We start from the raw sequence: 16,340 nt of genomic DNA on the forward strand, positions 1-16,340 counted from the left end.
TGTCTACCAGTAGCTGGTGTTTTGCGCCTCTGGTATTCTTGCCAATTCCTTTCTGTGTCCCGCTCATGTATTGACCCATGTGCCTGTTCATCTTAGCCGATATGATGCCTGACAGGAGCTTCCATGTAGTACTGAGGCAGGTTATTGGTTGGTAGTTGGAGGGGACCGGTCCCTTCTTGGGGTCCTTGGGGATCAGGACCGTCCGACCTTCGGTTAGCCATTCCGGGTGTCTCTCGTTAACTAGCAGCTGGTTCATTTGTGCTGCCAGACGCTCATGGAGTGCAGTCAGCTTCTTCAGGCAGTAGGCGTGAACCATGTCGGGCCCTGGTGCTGTCCAACTCTTCATACTGGAGACCCTTTCTTGGATATCTGCCACTGTGATGGTTACTGGACCCTGTTCAGGGAGGTCGCTATGGTCTGCCCTCAGATCCACTAGCCACTGAGCATTGCCGTTATGGGTTGCGTCCTTCTCCCATATGCTCTTCCAGTATTGCTCCGTCTCCAGCCTTGGTGGTGCTGTTCTCTTATTGTTCCCTTGGCACTGAGAGTACACCTTTGCTGGTTCTGTGGAGAACAGCTGGTTTATTCTCCTGCCTTCTATCTCTCTGGTGTACCTCCTCAAGCGGCTGGCCAAGGCTGTGAGTCTTTGCTTGGCAGTTTCCAAGGCCTCAGGTATGGACAGTTTGCTGTATTTCTTATGCATCTTCTTTGCCGCACCTTTCTGCAACTCCGTTAGTTGGCTAACCTCCCTCCATGCTACTTTGATCTTGCCCTCTAGCCTCCTTCTCCATGGAGGGTACTGCCCCTTGTGGCTGTTCAACTTGTAGCCAAGCATCTCACTGTTTCAACACAATGTTGTGTAGCAACCTCTGCTGTAGATTCCAGGGCTGTCTAATTGGCCTGTGGTTCTCCATATAATATAACCACCACCTACTACGATCTGAAAGAAACATCATGACACAAGAAGGCATTGCCTTGAGACCACCAACAGTCTGCATTGCTGCATTGGTGCCTTTGGTGGTTGATGTTCAACCTGTCGATTTAGACCCGAAATAGCCACAATGAAGTGAACCCTAATACGAAATTTGCAGCTGTCACTGTCAGTTTTCATAGTAACTGAAGGCATCGGCTTAACTTTGTGCTGAACATTGGGGGGGGGGGGGTGTCAAGCTCTCTGTCTAAATGAATGAATAAATCTATTCCCAGAGGATTAAACATGCAACTATTTTGCTGATAATAATTGAAATGAGTAAAGAAAATCCTATTTATGCTAGATAATTCATAATTGTATTGGGGGGGGGGGGGGGGGTATATCGGTTGGGTCTGATTATTTGGGGGGGGGGGAGTCTAACCCCCTTGGAAATTATGCCCCTGGCTGAAGGGGCACACTGAATTCTACATTCTACCTCTCACTAAATGAGGAAGGAGGCTGAGATTGTCCTTATTTGCAACAAGTGCAACACTAATGAACTCCTACCTTGAAATTTGAAAACTATACAATACATCTATACAAGAAGAGCTGTTGTGTTTGAGTATGCCTGCTCCTGAACTGGGGCAAATATATACCAGCTGTCCAATAATGTAAGAATTCACATGCCTCTCGTCTGCAGAAGCAAGAATGTAACCATAATGGTGCATGTAATGCATGTCGATGCAAACTATTTTAAAATGGTGTAGGTGTCCATGTTTTAGGAATAAGGAAGTGATTTTCTCCAGATGTGATATGACTTACTGCCTCAGAGCCTGAGCCTTCAGAGAATCTGTGACAAACTCCATTGAACTTTGAGGGCCATTACCTTAATTGGAGAATGTATCCTTTGGAGAGTGTGGTTAACAACCAAGGATCAGAGACCAAGACCTCCCAGCTGAGGTGTTGCAGAAAGAAGAGGATGGGATTGTCAAGGGGGCCGGAGGCCTGTACAAAACTGGACCCAAGTGCGGGACGAAGTGCGGAAGCAGGATAGTTGAACTAAAGTAGTGGTTTTACTTACAAAGGCCAAGGACAACAAGGAGAGACAAACATAGGAACTTGACGTGGCCTGATATATAATATAGGGCTTGGTGGGGGGAACACTAGTGGAGGAACAAAACCAAGAACCTTGCCTTAACACACAATACAGTACAGGGCAGGTGATCCTAGCACAGCAGCCGGAGACACGTTACTTAAACGGAGACTGAAGTGGTGCTCACGGAGTGTATTAGAGGGAGAGAGAGAGGAAAGGAATTAGTGGGTGCATGGGTTGGTCCTGGAGCTATAGTTATTGCTGGAATGGAGTGGCTTACTTGGCCAGGATGAGGCTGAGGCTAAGGAGGAAGGCAGAGATCCGAGTGGATGGGTTTGTGTCCAGAGTCTAGCAGGTAAACCGAAGTGATGATGTCGTAGTATAGCAGGTGAGTTGAGCTAGGAGAAAAGACAACAAGGTAAACGTATAAGGATCTTGGATCTTGAGCTTAGCATTAGAGCCTGTTACTAACTTGGGTGAGTTGATGAACTGGTGGCGAGGTGGTAGTGAAGTTGGCCATAAATACCCTCAATTGACTGTCCAGGATTAATCGCAGGTGCACTGCCCAGGTGAGAGGATGGTAGGCCCGCCCTAAGGTGGTTACAGGAGGCAGGGATCCACACCGGCCACACCCAGCTGCTCACACGGTCAATGACAGTACCCCCCCTTCAAGGAATGCCTCCCAGCAGCTGGTTAGCCTCGACGCAACCTGTAACAATCAGAAACAAGAGAGCTGACAAGAATGAAAGACCTGGGGACCCAGGCGTGCTCTTCAGGGCCATGCCCCTCCCAATTCACCAGGTACTGTCGCAACTGACCATGCCAGCGGACGTCCAGGATCCTTCGGACTGTACAGGCCGGATGACCCTCAACAAGCTGGGTGGATAGAGGGGGGTCGGCCGGCGAGCACAACGGACTCGTGAGCTCTGGCTTTACTCAGGAAAAGTGGAAGGTAGGACGGATCTTTATGGCAGCAGGAAGTTTCAGTTTGAGTGTGGATGGAGGGATGACTGTGTCTACCTCATAGGGTCCAATGAAACGGGGTACAAGCTTGCCAGTCACAGACCTGAGAGGTACGTCCCTGGTGGAAAGCCATACCTTTTGTCCAGGTGTGTACCTGGGTGCCGGTGTGCGGAGGGCCGCGTAGTACCGCTGGTGGGCAACTGCTTTCTGTAACATTTCCCTCATTCTACGACAGATGTTGCAGCAGCGTCTTAAGTGGTGTTGCATGGAGGGCACAGGCGAGGTCTGCCTCATCCTCAGGAAACAGGGGTGGTTGATAGCCAAGGGATACCTCAAAAGGTGACAGACCAGTAGAGGAGGAAATATGTGCATTGTTTGCATACTCCACCCAGGGGAGAAAGCAGCCGGGTTTGTGAGTGGCGACACAACAGATTCCAGTTCTTAATTTAAATGTTCAGTCTGGCCGTTGGTGGCCATTGGTGATGTCTGGAACTTAGGTTTACACGGGCTCCAAGGGCTGTGCAGAATGAATTCCATACCTGAGACACAAACTGCGGCCCCCAGTCAGAAGTGATCTCGGACAGGATTCCATGGAGCCTGAATACATGGTCTACCATTAGCTGGGCTGTCTCAGCAGCTGAGGGGAGTTTTTCCAGGGCCACGAAGTGAGCTGACTTGGAGAATCTGTCAATGATAGAGAGGATTACTGATTTCCCAGATGAGGCCAGTAAACCGGTGACAAATTCTAATGCTATGTGAGACCAGGGACGTGAGGGTAAAGTTAAGGGTTTGAGGAGGCCTGCTGTGTCGAGGTTTTGCTGTGGGCACAGGTGGAGCAGGCAGCAACATACTCCTTTACATCCTTTTCTAAGGTCCTCCACCAAAATGGCGTTTTATTAGCAAGATGGTTCTACAACACCCCAGGGAACTGCTGAGAACTTAGCAGTGTGGACCCATCTCAGAACCGCAGCCCGAACTGCCGAGGGGACATACATGCGACCCAGGGGACCAGACCCCAGATCAGGCTCATCTTGCAGAGCCTGCTGGATGGTCTCGTTAATCTCCCAGGTTTCATGGCTAACAACTCCCGGTCTCCTACATTATAGTTTTGCTCCGAGAGAGAGAGAGAGAAGAGAGAGAGGCAAGAGAAAAAGGTGCATGCCTGTAACTTGGCTTTAGGACCTGAATATTGTGACAAAACAGCCCCAATCCCTGAATCTGAAGCATCTACCTCTATGATGAAAGGCATAGTGGAGTTTGGATGAATAGGGTCTGAGGTGAGCAGATGTTCCAGTCTTTTGAAATTGGCCTCAGCCTCTGGGTTCCAGAGAAAAGGTTGTTTGGTGGAGGTGAGAGTGGTGAGGGGTGCAGATACATGGCTATATTTTCATATGAAGCGGTGATAGAAATGGGCTAATTCAAGAAAGCGTTTGAGGTGTTTACAGGACGTTGGGGTAGGCCATTCCGCCATGGCTTGGATCTTGGCGGGGTCTGTCTTCACCTGCCCTTCTGCAAGAACATAACCAAGAAAAGTCACTGAGAGGGAGTGAAATTCACGCTTTTTAGCTTTAACCTAGAGTCTGTTTTTCAGCAGGCGCTGTAGGACGGCTTGGACGTGAACTTGGTGTTCCTCTCTATTCCTGGAAAAGATCAAGATGTCATCCAGATAGACAAGTACAAATTAGTTTAGAAAGTCTCTTAGTACATCATTGATCAGAGCTTGGAATACTTATGGTGTATTTGTGAGTCCAAAAGGCATGACTAAATATTCAAAATGGCCCAGTGGTGTGTTAAAGGCTTTCTTCCATTCTTTCTTCTCCCGGATGCGGATTAGATGGTAAGCATTGCAGAGATCTAGTTTTGTGAAAATGGTGGAACTGATTAGCGGGAGGGGTTTTTGTTTTTTATGGTTATTTCATTGAGGCCCCTGTAATCTATGCATGGCCCAAGGGTCTTATCCTTCTTTTCAACGAAGAAAAGTGTGTGGTGCCTCTGTGTTGCTGATCACCTTGTCAGATACACATTTTCAAAGACGCACATATTGTGGTCTTCCTGTCAGGTAATTAACAATCCAGGACACGAGAGGCATCCACCTGCGTCGTTGTCAGCTTATCACCAAGCAGGGTCAGCCTGATGGTGTTGAATGCACTGGAAGTTGAAAAACATGACTCTCACAGTGCTCGCTAGCTGGTCCAGATGGGCGTAGACACAATTGAGCAGGTAGATGATGGCATCCTGCGGTATGAGGCAGCGCTGGTAAGCAAACTGAAGAGAATCCTTATGTGGCCTCACAATAGGTCGGAACTGGTCAAGAATGAGTCTTTCCAGGGTCTTCATGATGTCAGTGCCACAGGCCTGTAATCCTGGGGGCCACTGGGACGTGGTGTCTTTGGTACAGGAAAGAGGTATAATGTCTCTGCAGACTCAGACTCAGTACCCAGTCTTTGGGTGTCTTATTTCAAGATGTTCAAAATGCAGGCTGCAAAGAGACTTGACAAAGGTGGCCCAACTGAAAGCAGGATCACAGAGGGTTTCTGAGCAATGGGTGTGTGGGGTGAAAAGTGTTGCAACACAATGGTTTAGTTGAAGGAATGTGGCATAAGTCAGAAAACTGTTACCTGACTTTGTTCACTTGCACACTACTTTCCAATCCTGTTGGGCTCCAGGGTAAAACATCTTTCTATCCATAACAACATCTTTCCATTGCAGCACGGTGGCACGGTGGTTAGCACTGTTGCCGCACAGCAAAAAGGTCCTGAGTTCAATTCCACCATCAGGCCGGGGTCTTTCTGTGTGGAGTTTGCATGTTCTCCCCGTGTTTGCGTGGGTTCCCTCCGGGTACTCCGGCTTCCTCCCACTGTCCAAAGACGTGCAGCTTGTGGGGATAGGTTAATTGGATAATCCAAATTGCCACTAGGTGTGAATGTGCGAATGAATGTGAGTGCGAATGGTTGTCTGTCTCTGTGTGTTGGCCCTGCGACAGACTGGCGACCTGTCCAGGGTGTACCCCACCTCTCGCCCTATGACAGCTGGGATAGGCTCCAGCGCCCCCCGCGACCCTGAAAAGGATAAGCGGAAGCGAATGGATGGATGGATGAACAATGGATAACCAGTATTGCACACTTTCTTTGTCAGTCAGCATAAAATAAATTGAACCATATTTTACTTCATTTAACTAAAAATTGACCGACCGTGTTGTAGAGCAAAGGCTTTGTTTTTCACTGTCTTGACTCGAGCTGAAGGATAACCTATCCCTTAAATTTGAGATAATAGGGAGAGTCAGTAGCACACTGCTGTAAAGAATGAGTAAGTTGGATTCGTAACACCAGATAAAACGAAAGCTACAGAGCAACAATTACAAAAAGGGAATGTAACATAGTTATCATGTATTATGTTCTTTGTGTTTTAAAAAAAGGAAACAAAAAAAACATGACTATTCATCAAACTGCTAAATACTAAAGTGGCATTGTTGTAAAAATGTTTGCATTCCATTATTACTCTTTTCTAGCACGTGTTATATTTTATAAGAACGATTTTTACTCTTTAAGTGTGATAAATAAAACAAACGTTCTGAAATTTTGGTGGAACTGATCTACCGTGCCCTTTAACAAGTATTATCCAGAGTCCCGATTTTGTAGTTTTTTTGTATATTTGTCATACTTTATGTTTCAGATCATCAAACAGTTTTTACCCCGCAGTGGTAAAAAGGTTAATGGAATATTGTCATCACCCTACTGGACACTCAGCTGTGTGAACGGGATAACTTGAGAATGAGGGAATGTAGGAATTTTAAATTGACACCATGAATGCATTTACTAAAAATCTCAGACAAGTTTGTATCTTGGTGAATGGAGATCAGGTGATCAGAGGTCAGGTTTTCTGAAATCTAGTCAACACCATAACTTGGGAAAGGTCACCTAGGATTTTCAAATTGATGCCATAGGTCTATCTCTTAAAAGAGGTCTAGTTTTCTAACAATACACAGTTTTTAAATTATCTTTCATTTATCAAGCTGTCCACACCTGCCCTTGTTAAATCACGAAATAACTATTATCAATCACATTTTTGGGAAGGCTGAGTTTAGTTTATCTGATTACTGTCAGACCTGTGCAATCAAATAATCACTTAATTAGAACCTATGTGACAAAGTGAAGTAGACTAAAAGATCTCACAAAGTATATAATATCATGCCACAATCTAAAAAAATGAAAGTGACTGGGCAAAAACAGCAACCATGGGAGAGTTCCAATGTGAAAAAAGCAACATTTTTGTCAAATTTGAGTGGCATTACATCTGGCATAAAATTAACATAGTATTTCATGAAAAGAAGATTATACAAACAGCCAAACATTGTGCTGGTAGTTTGATGGTACCTGGGACCTGGATGTCTTGATGTAATTGATGAAAACACGAGTTGTGCTCTCTGCTGTCTGGCCATCAGTTCATTTCTCGAAGATCAAGTGCACTCAGGTTATGCAGGATGACACCAGAAGGTCCACCTCTGAATGACTCAAAAACAAAAATAAAGCTGTTGGAGCGGCCTCCACTGTCAAGACTTAAGTCAGATTTAGATGCTTTGGCATGGCCTTAAACAGCCTGTTCGTGCTCACAAACCCTGCAGTGTGGCTGAATTAAAATAATTTTGGAAAGAAAAACAGGCCACAGGGATGTGCAAGAATGATCGCTATTCATCACAAATACATGATTGCAGTTCTTGCTGCCAACCAGTTATAAGGTTGTGCCACTTTCTTACATGAGGCCTGGTGGTTTGGATAGCTTTTTCCCCCCGTAACATGTTTACTTGGGTTATTTTTATTTTGTCGAATATTAGAATTTGTTTGATCTGAAACTTTTAAGTTGAACAAATATGCAAAAAATTAAGAAATTGGGAAGGGGGCGAATACTTGTAACTGTATGTATCTGCACTACAAAAGTAGTGCCCTGGTTTCAGATGTATACATTTTCTCTCTCTCAGCTCAGTTCAGTGTGTTTTCTTATTGTATGGATGTATTCTTGTAATGTCATGATAGTGATGTATTAAGTCACTGTAAAGTGTTGCATATTCCTTCTTTTTCTTTCCCATTCCATCGTTCAAAGCAGCATTCTCACCCAGACAGAGCAGTCGGCCTCAGCTATGCCATTTTATTACTACAACAGAAAGCAGTAACCAACCAAAGAGCTGAAATCCAGTCCTGACTCTAAAATGCTGCAGTGTAGGGACCAGCCCACCATGAACTGTTGTCACTGCCTACTGCTCATCCAAAAGTGTGTGTGTGTGTGTGTGTGTTTGTGCGTGTGTGCGTGTGTGTTTTCCATGGCCATACATTCTTCACTAACTGAAAGAAAACACAACAATATTACCGCCTCCTCTTTTAATACTTCATTCTCCATCTTCTTGTGTGTCTCTCCCTTTCCTATATGTTGTCTGCTTTTGTTTCCTCTGGTGTGACTTTTTTCTGCGTACGTGTGTCTGTTTATATGAATGTGTGTGTGCATTTATGTATGTGCTTGATCATGCCTGTGTTATTGTGTGTACATTTGTGCATACCTCTGTATGTGCTTGTGAAAATGTGTGTCCGTATGTACATGTGTGTAACCTGTATATGGGCGTGTGCGGTGTGTGTGTGTGTGTTTCTTTTCTCTGGCCAGGTGAGAAGGTCATGCAGGATGATGAGTTCACTTGTGACCTTTTCCGCTTCCTGCAGCTGCTCTGTGAAGGACACAACTCAGGTGTGCATAAGTTCTCTACAGTGAATTTCACAGGAAAATGGCTAAACATTTTAATTTGTGAAAATTTACCAGTACTCTCACAAAAACATTTTCACTGTTTATGGCTAGATCGTTAATGGGTTGAACCATGTTTTAAAAGAATAGTAGATACCTTAATGCTTAATGTGATTTTATATATGTGAATTACTGCTGGTTATTATGGATGGACTTGTAGTAGAACCAACTGTGATTTCTAAGACATAGCATGGAGCAAAGTATGACATAGATTTGAACTGTGAGACATACTGTATTTATTCAGTTGAACACATTCCACGCAGAATTTTATGGTATCTTATTTCAGACTTTCAGAACTACTTGAGGACTCAAACGGGAAACAACACAACCGTTAACATCATTATCTCCACTGTTGACTACCTTCTAAGAGTTCAGGTCAGCTTCTTTTACCCACTACTGACAAACATTTCTCATACAGTTTAGACTAAAATAAAAAAGAAGGAATACTGACCACTTTCCTAAAGAACAACACCCTCACTCTGGCCTGCAAAGGCAAAATGCAGTAACGATCCATCTCATCAGCACACTTTCTGCACTCACTGCCATAGAACTGAACCACACAGCTAAAGTCACAGAAAGACGGGTAAAGCTTTTGAAATACAGCAAACTGTGAATGTGTCTGCCTTTTATGTCTCCATTTCATTGAATTGGAAGGTCTTTCTTTAAGGTTCAGTGAGTTCATCTGATTTTGAGAAAGAATGTTTAGATGGTGTAAATGGTCATTACAAAAAAAATACATGTTAAACAATATTTTGGTAGCTGTTTTGATGATATGTTATGAGGGTTAATGCCAATAAGTGACTTTTATAACTTGTGCTTAGATAGCAGCTCAGCTGATAACATACTGCAAACAAGTTATTGACTCTTGTGAGTTCAGTGTAATTGGTAAAACTATAACATAGTTTATTTAGCTAAAAATGTTTTAATCAATATTATTATTATGATTTCCTTTTATTTCTCTTTTGAATACTACTGCTACTACTTTGCCACAAATCAAAATCAAAATAGCCCTCTCATGTTTCTTCTTATCCTCCTGCTTCATTCTCCTCCAGGAGTCCATCAGTGATTTCTACTGGTATTATTCTGGGAAAGATGTGATTGATGAGCAGGGCCAGCGGAATTTCTCCAAGGCAATAAATGTGGCCAAGCAGGTTTTCAATACCCTCACTGAGTACATCCAGGTAAGGGCATACAATACAGTCATCAGTGTTAAAATGAACATGAAACATTACATGTATAAAGGCTAATTTCAGTGATGGTCAAAAATTGTCATACATTTAACGTTTTTCTTGCTGGATTTAAGAAATAAGTGTTTAGAGCCTGTTTAGCGCCATCTTGTGCCAGTACAAAACATGACGTCACTTGGTTGGTTTAATGCTAATAGGCTTATCTCCGTTTCTGTTAGCTAATTAGTGACAAAACTCATACCTCAGAAACATTAAAACGATAAAGCAGCCAAAGGGGATCACTTTACCTTGGTTTTAAAGCTGGAGTACCTCAAGGCTCCATACTTAGACCACTTTTATTTTCTCTACATTTTAATTACTAACCCAATGTCTGTCATAACATCAATACCCAGCTGTATGCAGATAATTCTGTTATTTTTACACAGACAAAGGCCGATATGGAAGTTTATAAAAAAACTCATATAGAAACTGTTTTGCTAATTGGCCCTTTTCCTTCCATCATTGTCACAGACTTCAGAAGTACTTCTGAAAAATGGCCTTTTGGCTAATTCATATTTACATTCATATGTTCATCTTAATATGCACAGTCCCATTTAAGCAAATACATTTAAAACAATTAAATGCATACACGTAGTCATTCATGTCCACTTTAAATCACTACTATACAGTCATGTTATAGGTACTAAGTCATAGAGTTTATAGTTTGTTTCTATTTTTGTTTTTTACTGTAGTGACAGCTGTTGCTTAATTAGAAGTAAAAAATTGGAAAACAAGCAGACTGATAAACCTGCAATGATCTTCCCAGCATTGGGGCAGTAATGGGACCCAGTGATCTGTAATATTATGTCCAATAAAATGGACAGTTTTAAAGTCACATTCATTTCGTGAAAAAGCTTCATTTGAGTCATTTTCTGAGGTTGTATCTGTAAAATACATTCACACTTATTAATGCTTTTCTAGGGTCCATGCACCGGCAACCAGCAGAGTTTAGCCCATAGTCGACTGTGGGATGCTGTGGTTGGCTTTCTACATGTTTTTGCTCACATGCAGATGAAATTGTCTCAGGTACGTAAATTTAGTGATGGGTGTCTGCAGACTCAGGCTCTGAGATAATGATCAATGCCACTAGACAATAACACAGTTGGCAACTTGTGGATTATTTTTCCCAAGAATCATTTTCATTATATTCTATAAAAAACAAAGATCACTCATAAATATCTCTGATTCTCAAAATAATCGCAAGACACTACCAATATCTGTGCTTCAGGGTATTATTGGCCAGTGATGTGAGTCTAATATGATAGGCATTATATCTGAACGAAGTCTACCAGTCAGTCACAAGTTTAGGGTCATCTGTTCTTTCAGTTAAGAACTCTTAAAAATCAGAATAAATTATGTCTCCCTTTAGTTTTAGAACATGTTTTCCTGGAACTTCAAGGCTGGTAGTTTTGCTGGTATGTTGGTTCCTTATTAGCGTAGACTGAGATCCATAACCAGAGCTCTCTTAGCTCTTTCAGCTATTTCCTTTCTTATCTCAGGTGTCCGTGTTTTTTCATGCCAGCCCCATAGCTTTAGCTCTACATGCCTAATCTAAACATCTAAATGTGCTTTATATCAAATTGCTTATAAATAATTACAACTATATCTTCAGTACAATGGTTGATCATCATTGCAGAACCCATTTATATGTGGAGGAGTTTATAACAAGATATATGTTACCATTTTAAAAGAAGAAGAATTATTCATTTCACTAAGTAAGTTTTTAAAAAAGTTGCACTTTACCAAAATAGCTTTACTGACCAAATTCACCCAACAGCACAAAAGCATTAAACTGATATGTATAGTGCCTGCTGAGTTGAATCATGGTGAAGTGTACCAAAATTTGGGGCCAAAGACAGGAAACATATACATCTTAGCACTTCATGTTAGACTTTTGACTGACCACTGTCATTCCATCACACTCTTTGTTACTTTTTAACACATCATGAGCACATGTGGCTGCTGAATTCTTTAAACATTTTATGTTATTTTAATTTATTTTGCCTCAGGACTCCAGTCAGATCGAGTTACTGAAGGAACTGATGGATCTGCAGAAAGACATGGTGGTTATGCTGCTGTCTATGTTAGAGGGTAGGTTTGCTTTAACAAATCATCATGAAAGAAATCATAGAAATACAGGTTTGGGTATTGAAATTCATTATCTCAGGTGTCTCAGAGGTTAGCGGTGTCACGGTGTTGCAGAAGAGCAGTTCTACAACATTTCCTACAAAATGATCGTCCTCCCAAAACTAGTTTAAGTGAGGGAACATTGCCGTTAAGGGCATTACAAGTTACATTTTGCTACAGTACCTTGTGAATAAATACACTGAACATCTCTGTGAAGCTTGTCTTCTTTGTGAAATTGAATTTCTTCTGTATGTTGCCACAAAAAACAAGGTAACTAGTTCTGTGTTGTTGTTTTTTTCTTTTCTTTCTTTTTTAGTTCTACCACAGTGATTTTAGGGAACAGAGTGAAGAAACCACAAATGTGTGGTGGTCTTAGTGTATTCTTAGGTTGCAAATGTGCTGTTTTGTCCTGCCAGGTAATGTGGTGAATGGGACCATTGGAAAGCAGATGGTGGATATGTTGGTTGAGTCCTCCAACAATGTAGAGATGATCCTTAAGTTCTTCGACATGTTCCTCAAACTGAAGGACCTGACCTCCTCAGATGGGTTCAAGGAATATGACCCTGACGGAAAAGGCAAGGCTCTGAAAACATGTGGACAAAAGAACTGTGTCAGAGGAGGTTTAAAACTCTGCAGCTAGAATCAGTTATTGATTCCTCGCACCTCAGCACTCGGTGATCCCTGCTCTGCAACTTTATGTCACTGCAACTGTCACTTTGTGGCTGACTTGCTGTGGCTTCCACTTTACATTATTACCACTTATAGCCGATCACGCAATCAAGCATGGGAAGAAATTTCAGATACTGATTTGTCGAAATGGTAGTATTCAATTGCATTACCATGCTCAAATTCAGGTAATTCTTTAGAATGACCCATTCTTTCAGTATTGTTTGTAAAGCCAGACTGCATGCCAAGGTGCTTGATTTTATACACTGTGACAATGTGACAGAAAACACCTGAATTCAAAGACTGAGAGGTGGAAGCCAGTCCATGTAATTTATTTTTCTATAAGTTGTTGTGGAATTACATCATTTGAATCCAGGAAGATTTCCAAGTTTATAGATTTGTGTTTGACCTAACAGGTGTCATCTCCAAGAGGGACTTTCATAAAGCCATGGAGAGCCATAAACACTACACCCAGTCAGAGACGGAGTACCTGCTGTCATGTGCTGAAACTGATGAGAATGAACTTCTTGACTATGAAGAGTTTGTGGAGCGCTTTCATGAGCCAGCCAAGGTAAGTAATCAAAAAACACAAACTGATTACATTTTTGAGAGTTCTCACCAGGACTCAGGACTTTTATTGAATTTTCTGTTTGTTTTTTCTTTTTGTCTTCCCATACTTTGGAGTTGAGGATATATAATAATAATAATAATAATAATAATAATAATAATAATAATAATAATAATAATAATAATAATAATAATAATAATAATGGAGTGGATTTATATAGCGCTTTTCGGGGCCCTCAAAGCGCTTTACAATTCCACTATTCATTCACTCTCACATTCACACACTGGTGGAGGCAGCTGCAGTTGTAGCCACAGCTGCCCTGGGGCAGACTGACAGAAGCGAGGCTGCCATATCGCGCCATCGGCCCCTCTGACCACCACCAGTAGGCGGTAAGTGAAGTGTCTTGCCCAAGGACACAACAACCGAGACTGTCCGAGCTGGGGCTCAAACCGGCAACCTTCCGGTTACAAGACAAACTGCCAACTCTTTGAGCCACGATCGCCAATAAGTTGGCTTCACTCAGTATCTTCTGTTTCCATTTTCCTTTTTCTTGTTTAGTCATTATTTGTTAGCATCTTTAAGTTGGTTTTGCTTCATTTGCTTGTTTTCTGTGTTGCACACTCTCAATCCAATCCTGGTATATTTGGTCAGCTATTACATTTAAGGTGGAGTACAAGTACAAATTTACAAATGCTCCTGGTTGAGATTCAGCAAATTACAGAGAAGCACTTCATATTTACCCAGAAATTACTGCATAATAGAGAAGATATGGATAGAAGTGTTTCATTCAAAACTGAAAAATCCCATGAAAAATTGATTTTCAAATTCACAGGACATTGGCTTCAACGTGGCGGTTTTGCTGACCAACCTGTCAGAGCACATGCCTCATGACACCCGGCTGCAGACTTTCCTGGAGTTGGCAGAAAGTGTCCTCAATTACTTCCAACCATACCTAGGCCGTATCGAGATTATGGGAAGTGCAAAGCGGATCGAGAGGGTCTACTTTGAGATCAGCGAGTCCAGTCGTACACAGTGGGAAAAACCTCAGGTAAATACAGCGAATACATCAGAAACTATGACATTTGTCCTTTTAGTGTAGTATGTCACTACCAATGCCAAAGTTTGTATTTTTATCCTAGGTAAAGGAATCCAAGCGTCAGTTCATCTTTGATGTGGTGAATGAAGGAGGGGAGAAAGAGAAGATGGAGCTGTTTGTGAATTTCTGTGAGGACACCATATTTGAAATGCAGCTGGCGGCTCAGATGTCTGACGCTGGTGAGCGCTTGTCGATAAAAGAGGAGAGCGAGCGTGAGAAGCCAGATGAGGAGAACCCCGATGTGGGGTTCTTTTCTGTCACCACTGTCTACATGGCACTGCTAGCACTTCGATATAACATCATGCTGCTAATAAAGGTGAGTTACACACTGAGCCTAGCTAACAGCTCACTCTGGGTGTATTTTGGAATATTCTAAAATAGTATTTGAACAGTTTTGAAAGTAATGCTTTCTGTTTTCAAAAGAACAGAGATAAGAAACTTGATTCCAATTTGAAAACTCTTAGATACATATATATATTTAAACCTTGAATTCAGCAAATGGCAGATCCTCTAAAGATGTGTGACACTGGATGGAAAAGATGTCTCCCACACAGTCAGATAAGCTCACCACGAAACATACAATGAGACAGAAACATAATTTTAAGTAGAAATACCATATATTGTCGTACGTTTGTATTGTTAAAATAATTATCTACTGTCAGGGCTCTGTGTGACGAGGATCCAAACGCAGGACTCGGAGACTGAATTGCAGCTGTAAACCTCAGCTTTTCTGCTGGCGACGAAACAAAACATGAACTGAACAATGAACACTGAGAACAGAAACACACAGGCACAACCTGAGGGTCCGACACGACAGAGAGCAAAGGCAAACACAAGGCTTATATACACAGGGGAGTAATCAGGGAATGGAAAACAGGAGGGAGAGGCAGCTGGGAGAGATTAGGGCTAACGAGACACACTGACATAAGACGTGGACCTTCACAATAAAACAGGAAATGGCAACACAAAGACGCAGACTCGACTCTGAACTACACCTGCAGGAAAAACGAGGACACCAAAACAAAACCTAAGAACTAAAGCCTTAACCAGAATAAACTGAAACATAGAATTCTAATAATAATCAATAAAGCACAAGAGAATCAGAAAATAATCTATAATGCAAAAATAAACCAAAACATAAGAAACTCAAAATGCTGGGTGAAAATGAGCCAGAACCGTGACATCTACACATTTACTGAATGATCACTTTCAACCCAAATTAGCCAAGCCATAGCTTCAATTACTTTTCTTTTACTTTTTTTTTTTTACTAATGCCATATCAATATCATACATTTTCTAATATCATTGTCTTGTTAGAGTTTCATTCACTTCCCCCTCCCTCCTTCTTACATACATACATGCACACACAGCTTCCATCCTTGGACTAGCCACTTCATACAAAATCTGTTAGTAGATTGATTATATCTTCTGATTCATTGTATTGGTTAAACTTGATTATATTCTGATCAATATTAAGCCATTAAGCATGATTAACTATCAGCAAAATCACATGTAAATTTGGTGCTAAGACCGTTCACCGTCTCTCAGATGTAATAAGAGATAAGCCACGGGGACTTCAGTTTCTTTCAGTCTCACCTTTCTTGACAATGTCTACAGTAATACTACTGAACACACAGTTCACCAGTAACTTTGCTTTGGTTTCAGGTACTGTCCATGAAGAGCTTAAAGAAGCAAATGAAGAAGATAAAGAACATGACTGTGAAGGACATGGTAACCACCCTGGTCTCCACCTACTGGTCGGTGTTGTTGGGCCTCCTCCATGTGGCATTCAATGTGGCTCGAGGATTTTGCAGAATCTTCTACAACACTTTCATTGGAGAAAACCTGGTGGAGGGGGCCAAGACCATAAAGGTTATTATAGATTTTTTTTAAAATAACAAAATAAA

General features: G+C 42.0%; 1 protein-coding gene across 7 annotated transcripts in view; it reads left to right on the forward strand.

Annotated features, from left to right (window-relative positions):
* The window catches only part of ryr2a (ryanodine receptor 2a (cardiac)), a 317,523-nt gene that overhangs the window by 263,805 nt on the left and 37,378 nt on the right, over window positions 1-16,340 (forward strand). For all 7 annotated transcript variants that reach the window (XM_014410059.4, XM_024799042.2, XM_076887178.1 and 4 more), the window contains 10 exons: window positions 8,616-8,696; window positions 9,037-9,125; window positions 9,803-9,931; window positions 10,898-11,002; window positions 11,986-12,067; window positions 12,520-12,678; window positions 13,186-13,340; window positions 14,170-14,385; window positions 14,477-14,749; window positions 16,099-16,305. In XM_014410059.4, the coding sequence (XP_014265545.3) occupies window positions 8,616-8,696; window positions 9,037-9,125; window positions 9,803-9,931; window positions 10,898-11,002; window positions 11,986-12,067; window positions 12,520-12,678; window positions 13,186-13,340; window positions 14,170-14,385; window positions 14,477-14,749; window positions 16,099-16,305 (1,496 nt within the window). The remainder of the gene's footprint in view (window positions 1-8,615; window positions 8,697-9,036; window positions 9,126-9,802; window positions 9,932-10,897; window positions 11,003-11,985; window positions 12,068-12,519; window positions 12,679-13,185; window positions 13,341-14,169; window positions 14,386-14,476; window positions 14,750-16,098; window positions 16,306-16,340) is intronic.

The sequence above is a fragment of the Maylandia zebra genome, linkage group LG8 (assembly GCF_041146795.1).
Source record: "Maylandia zebra isolate NMK-2024a linkage group LG8, Mzebra_GT3a, whole genome shotgun sequence".
NCBI lineage: Eukaryota > Metazoa > Chordata > Actinopteri > Cichliformes > Cichlidae > Maylandia > Maylandia zebra.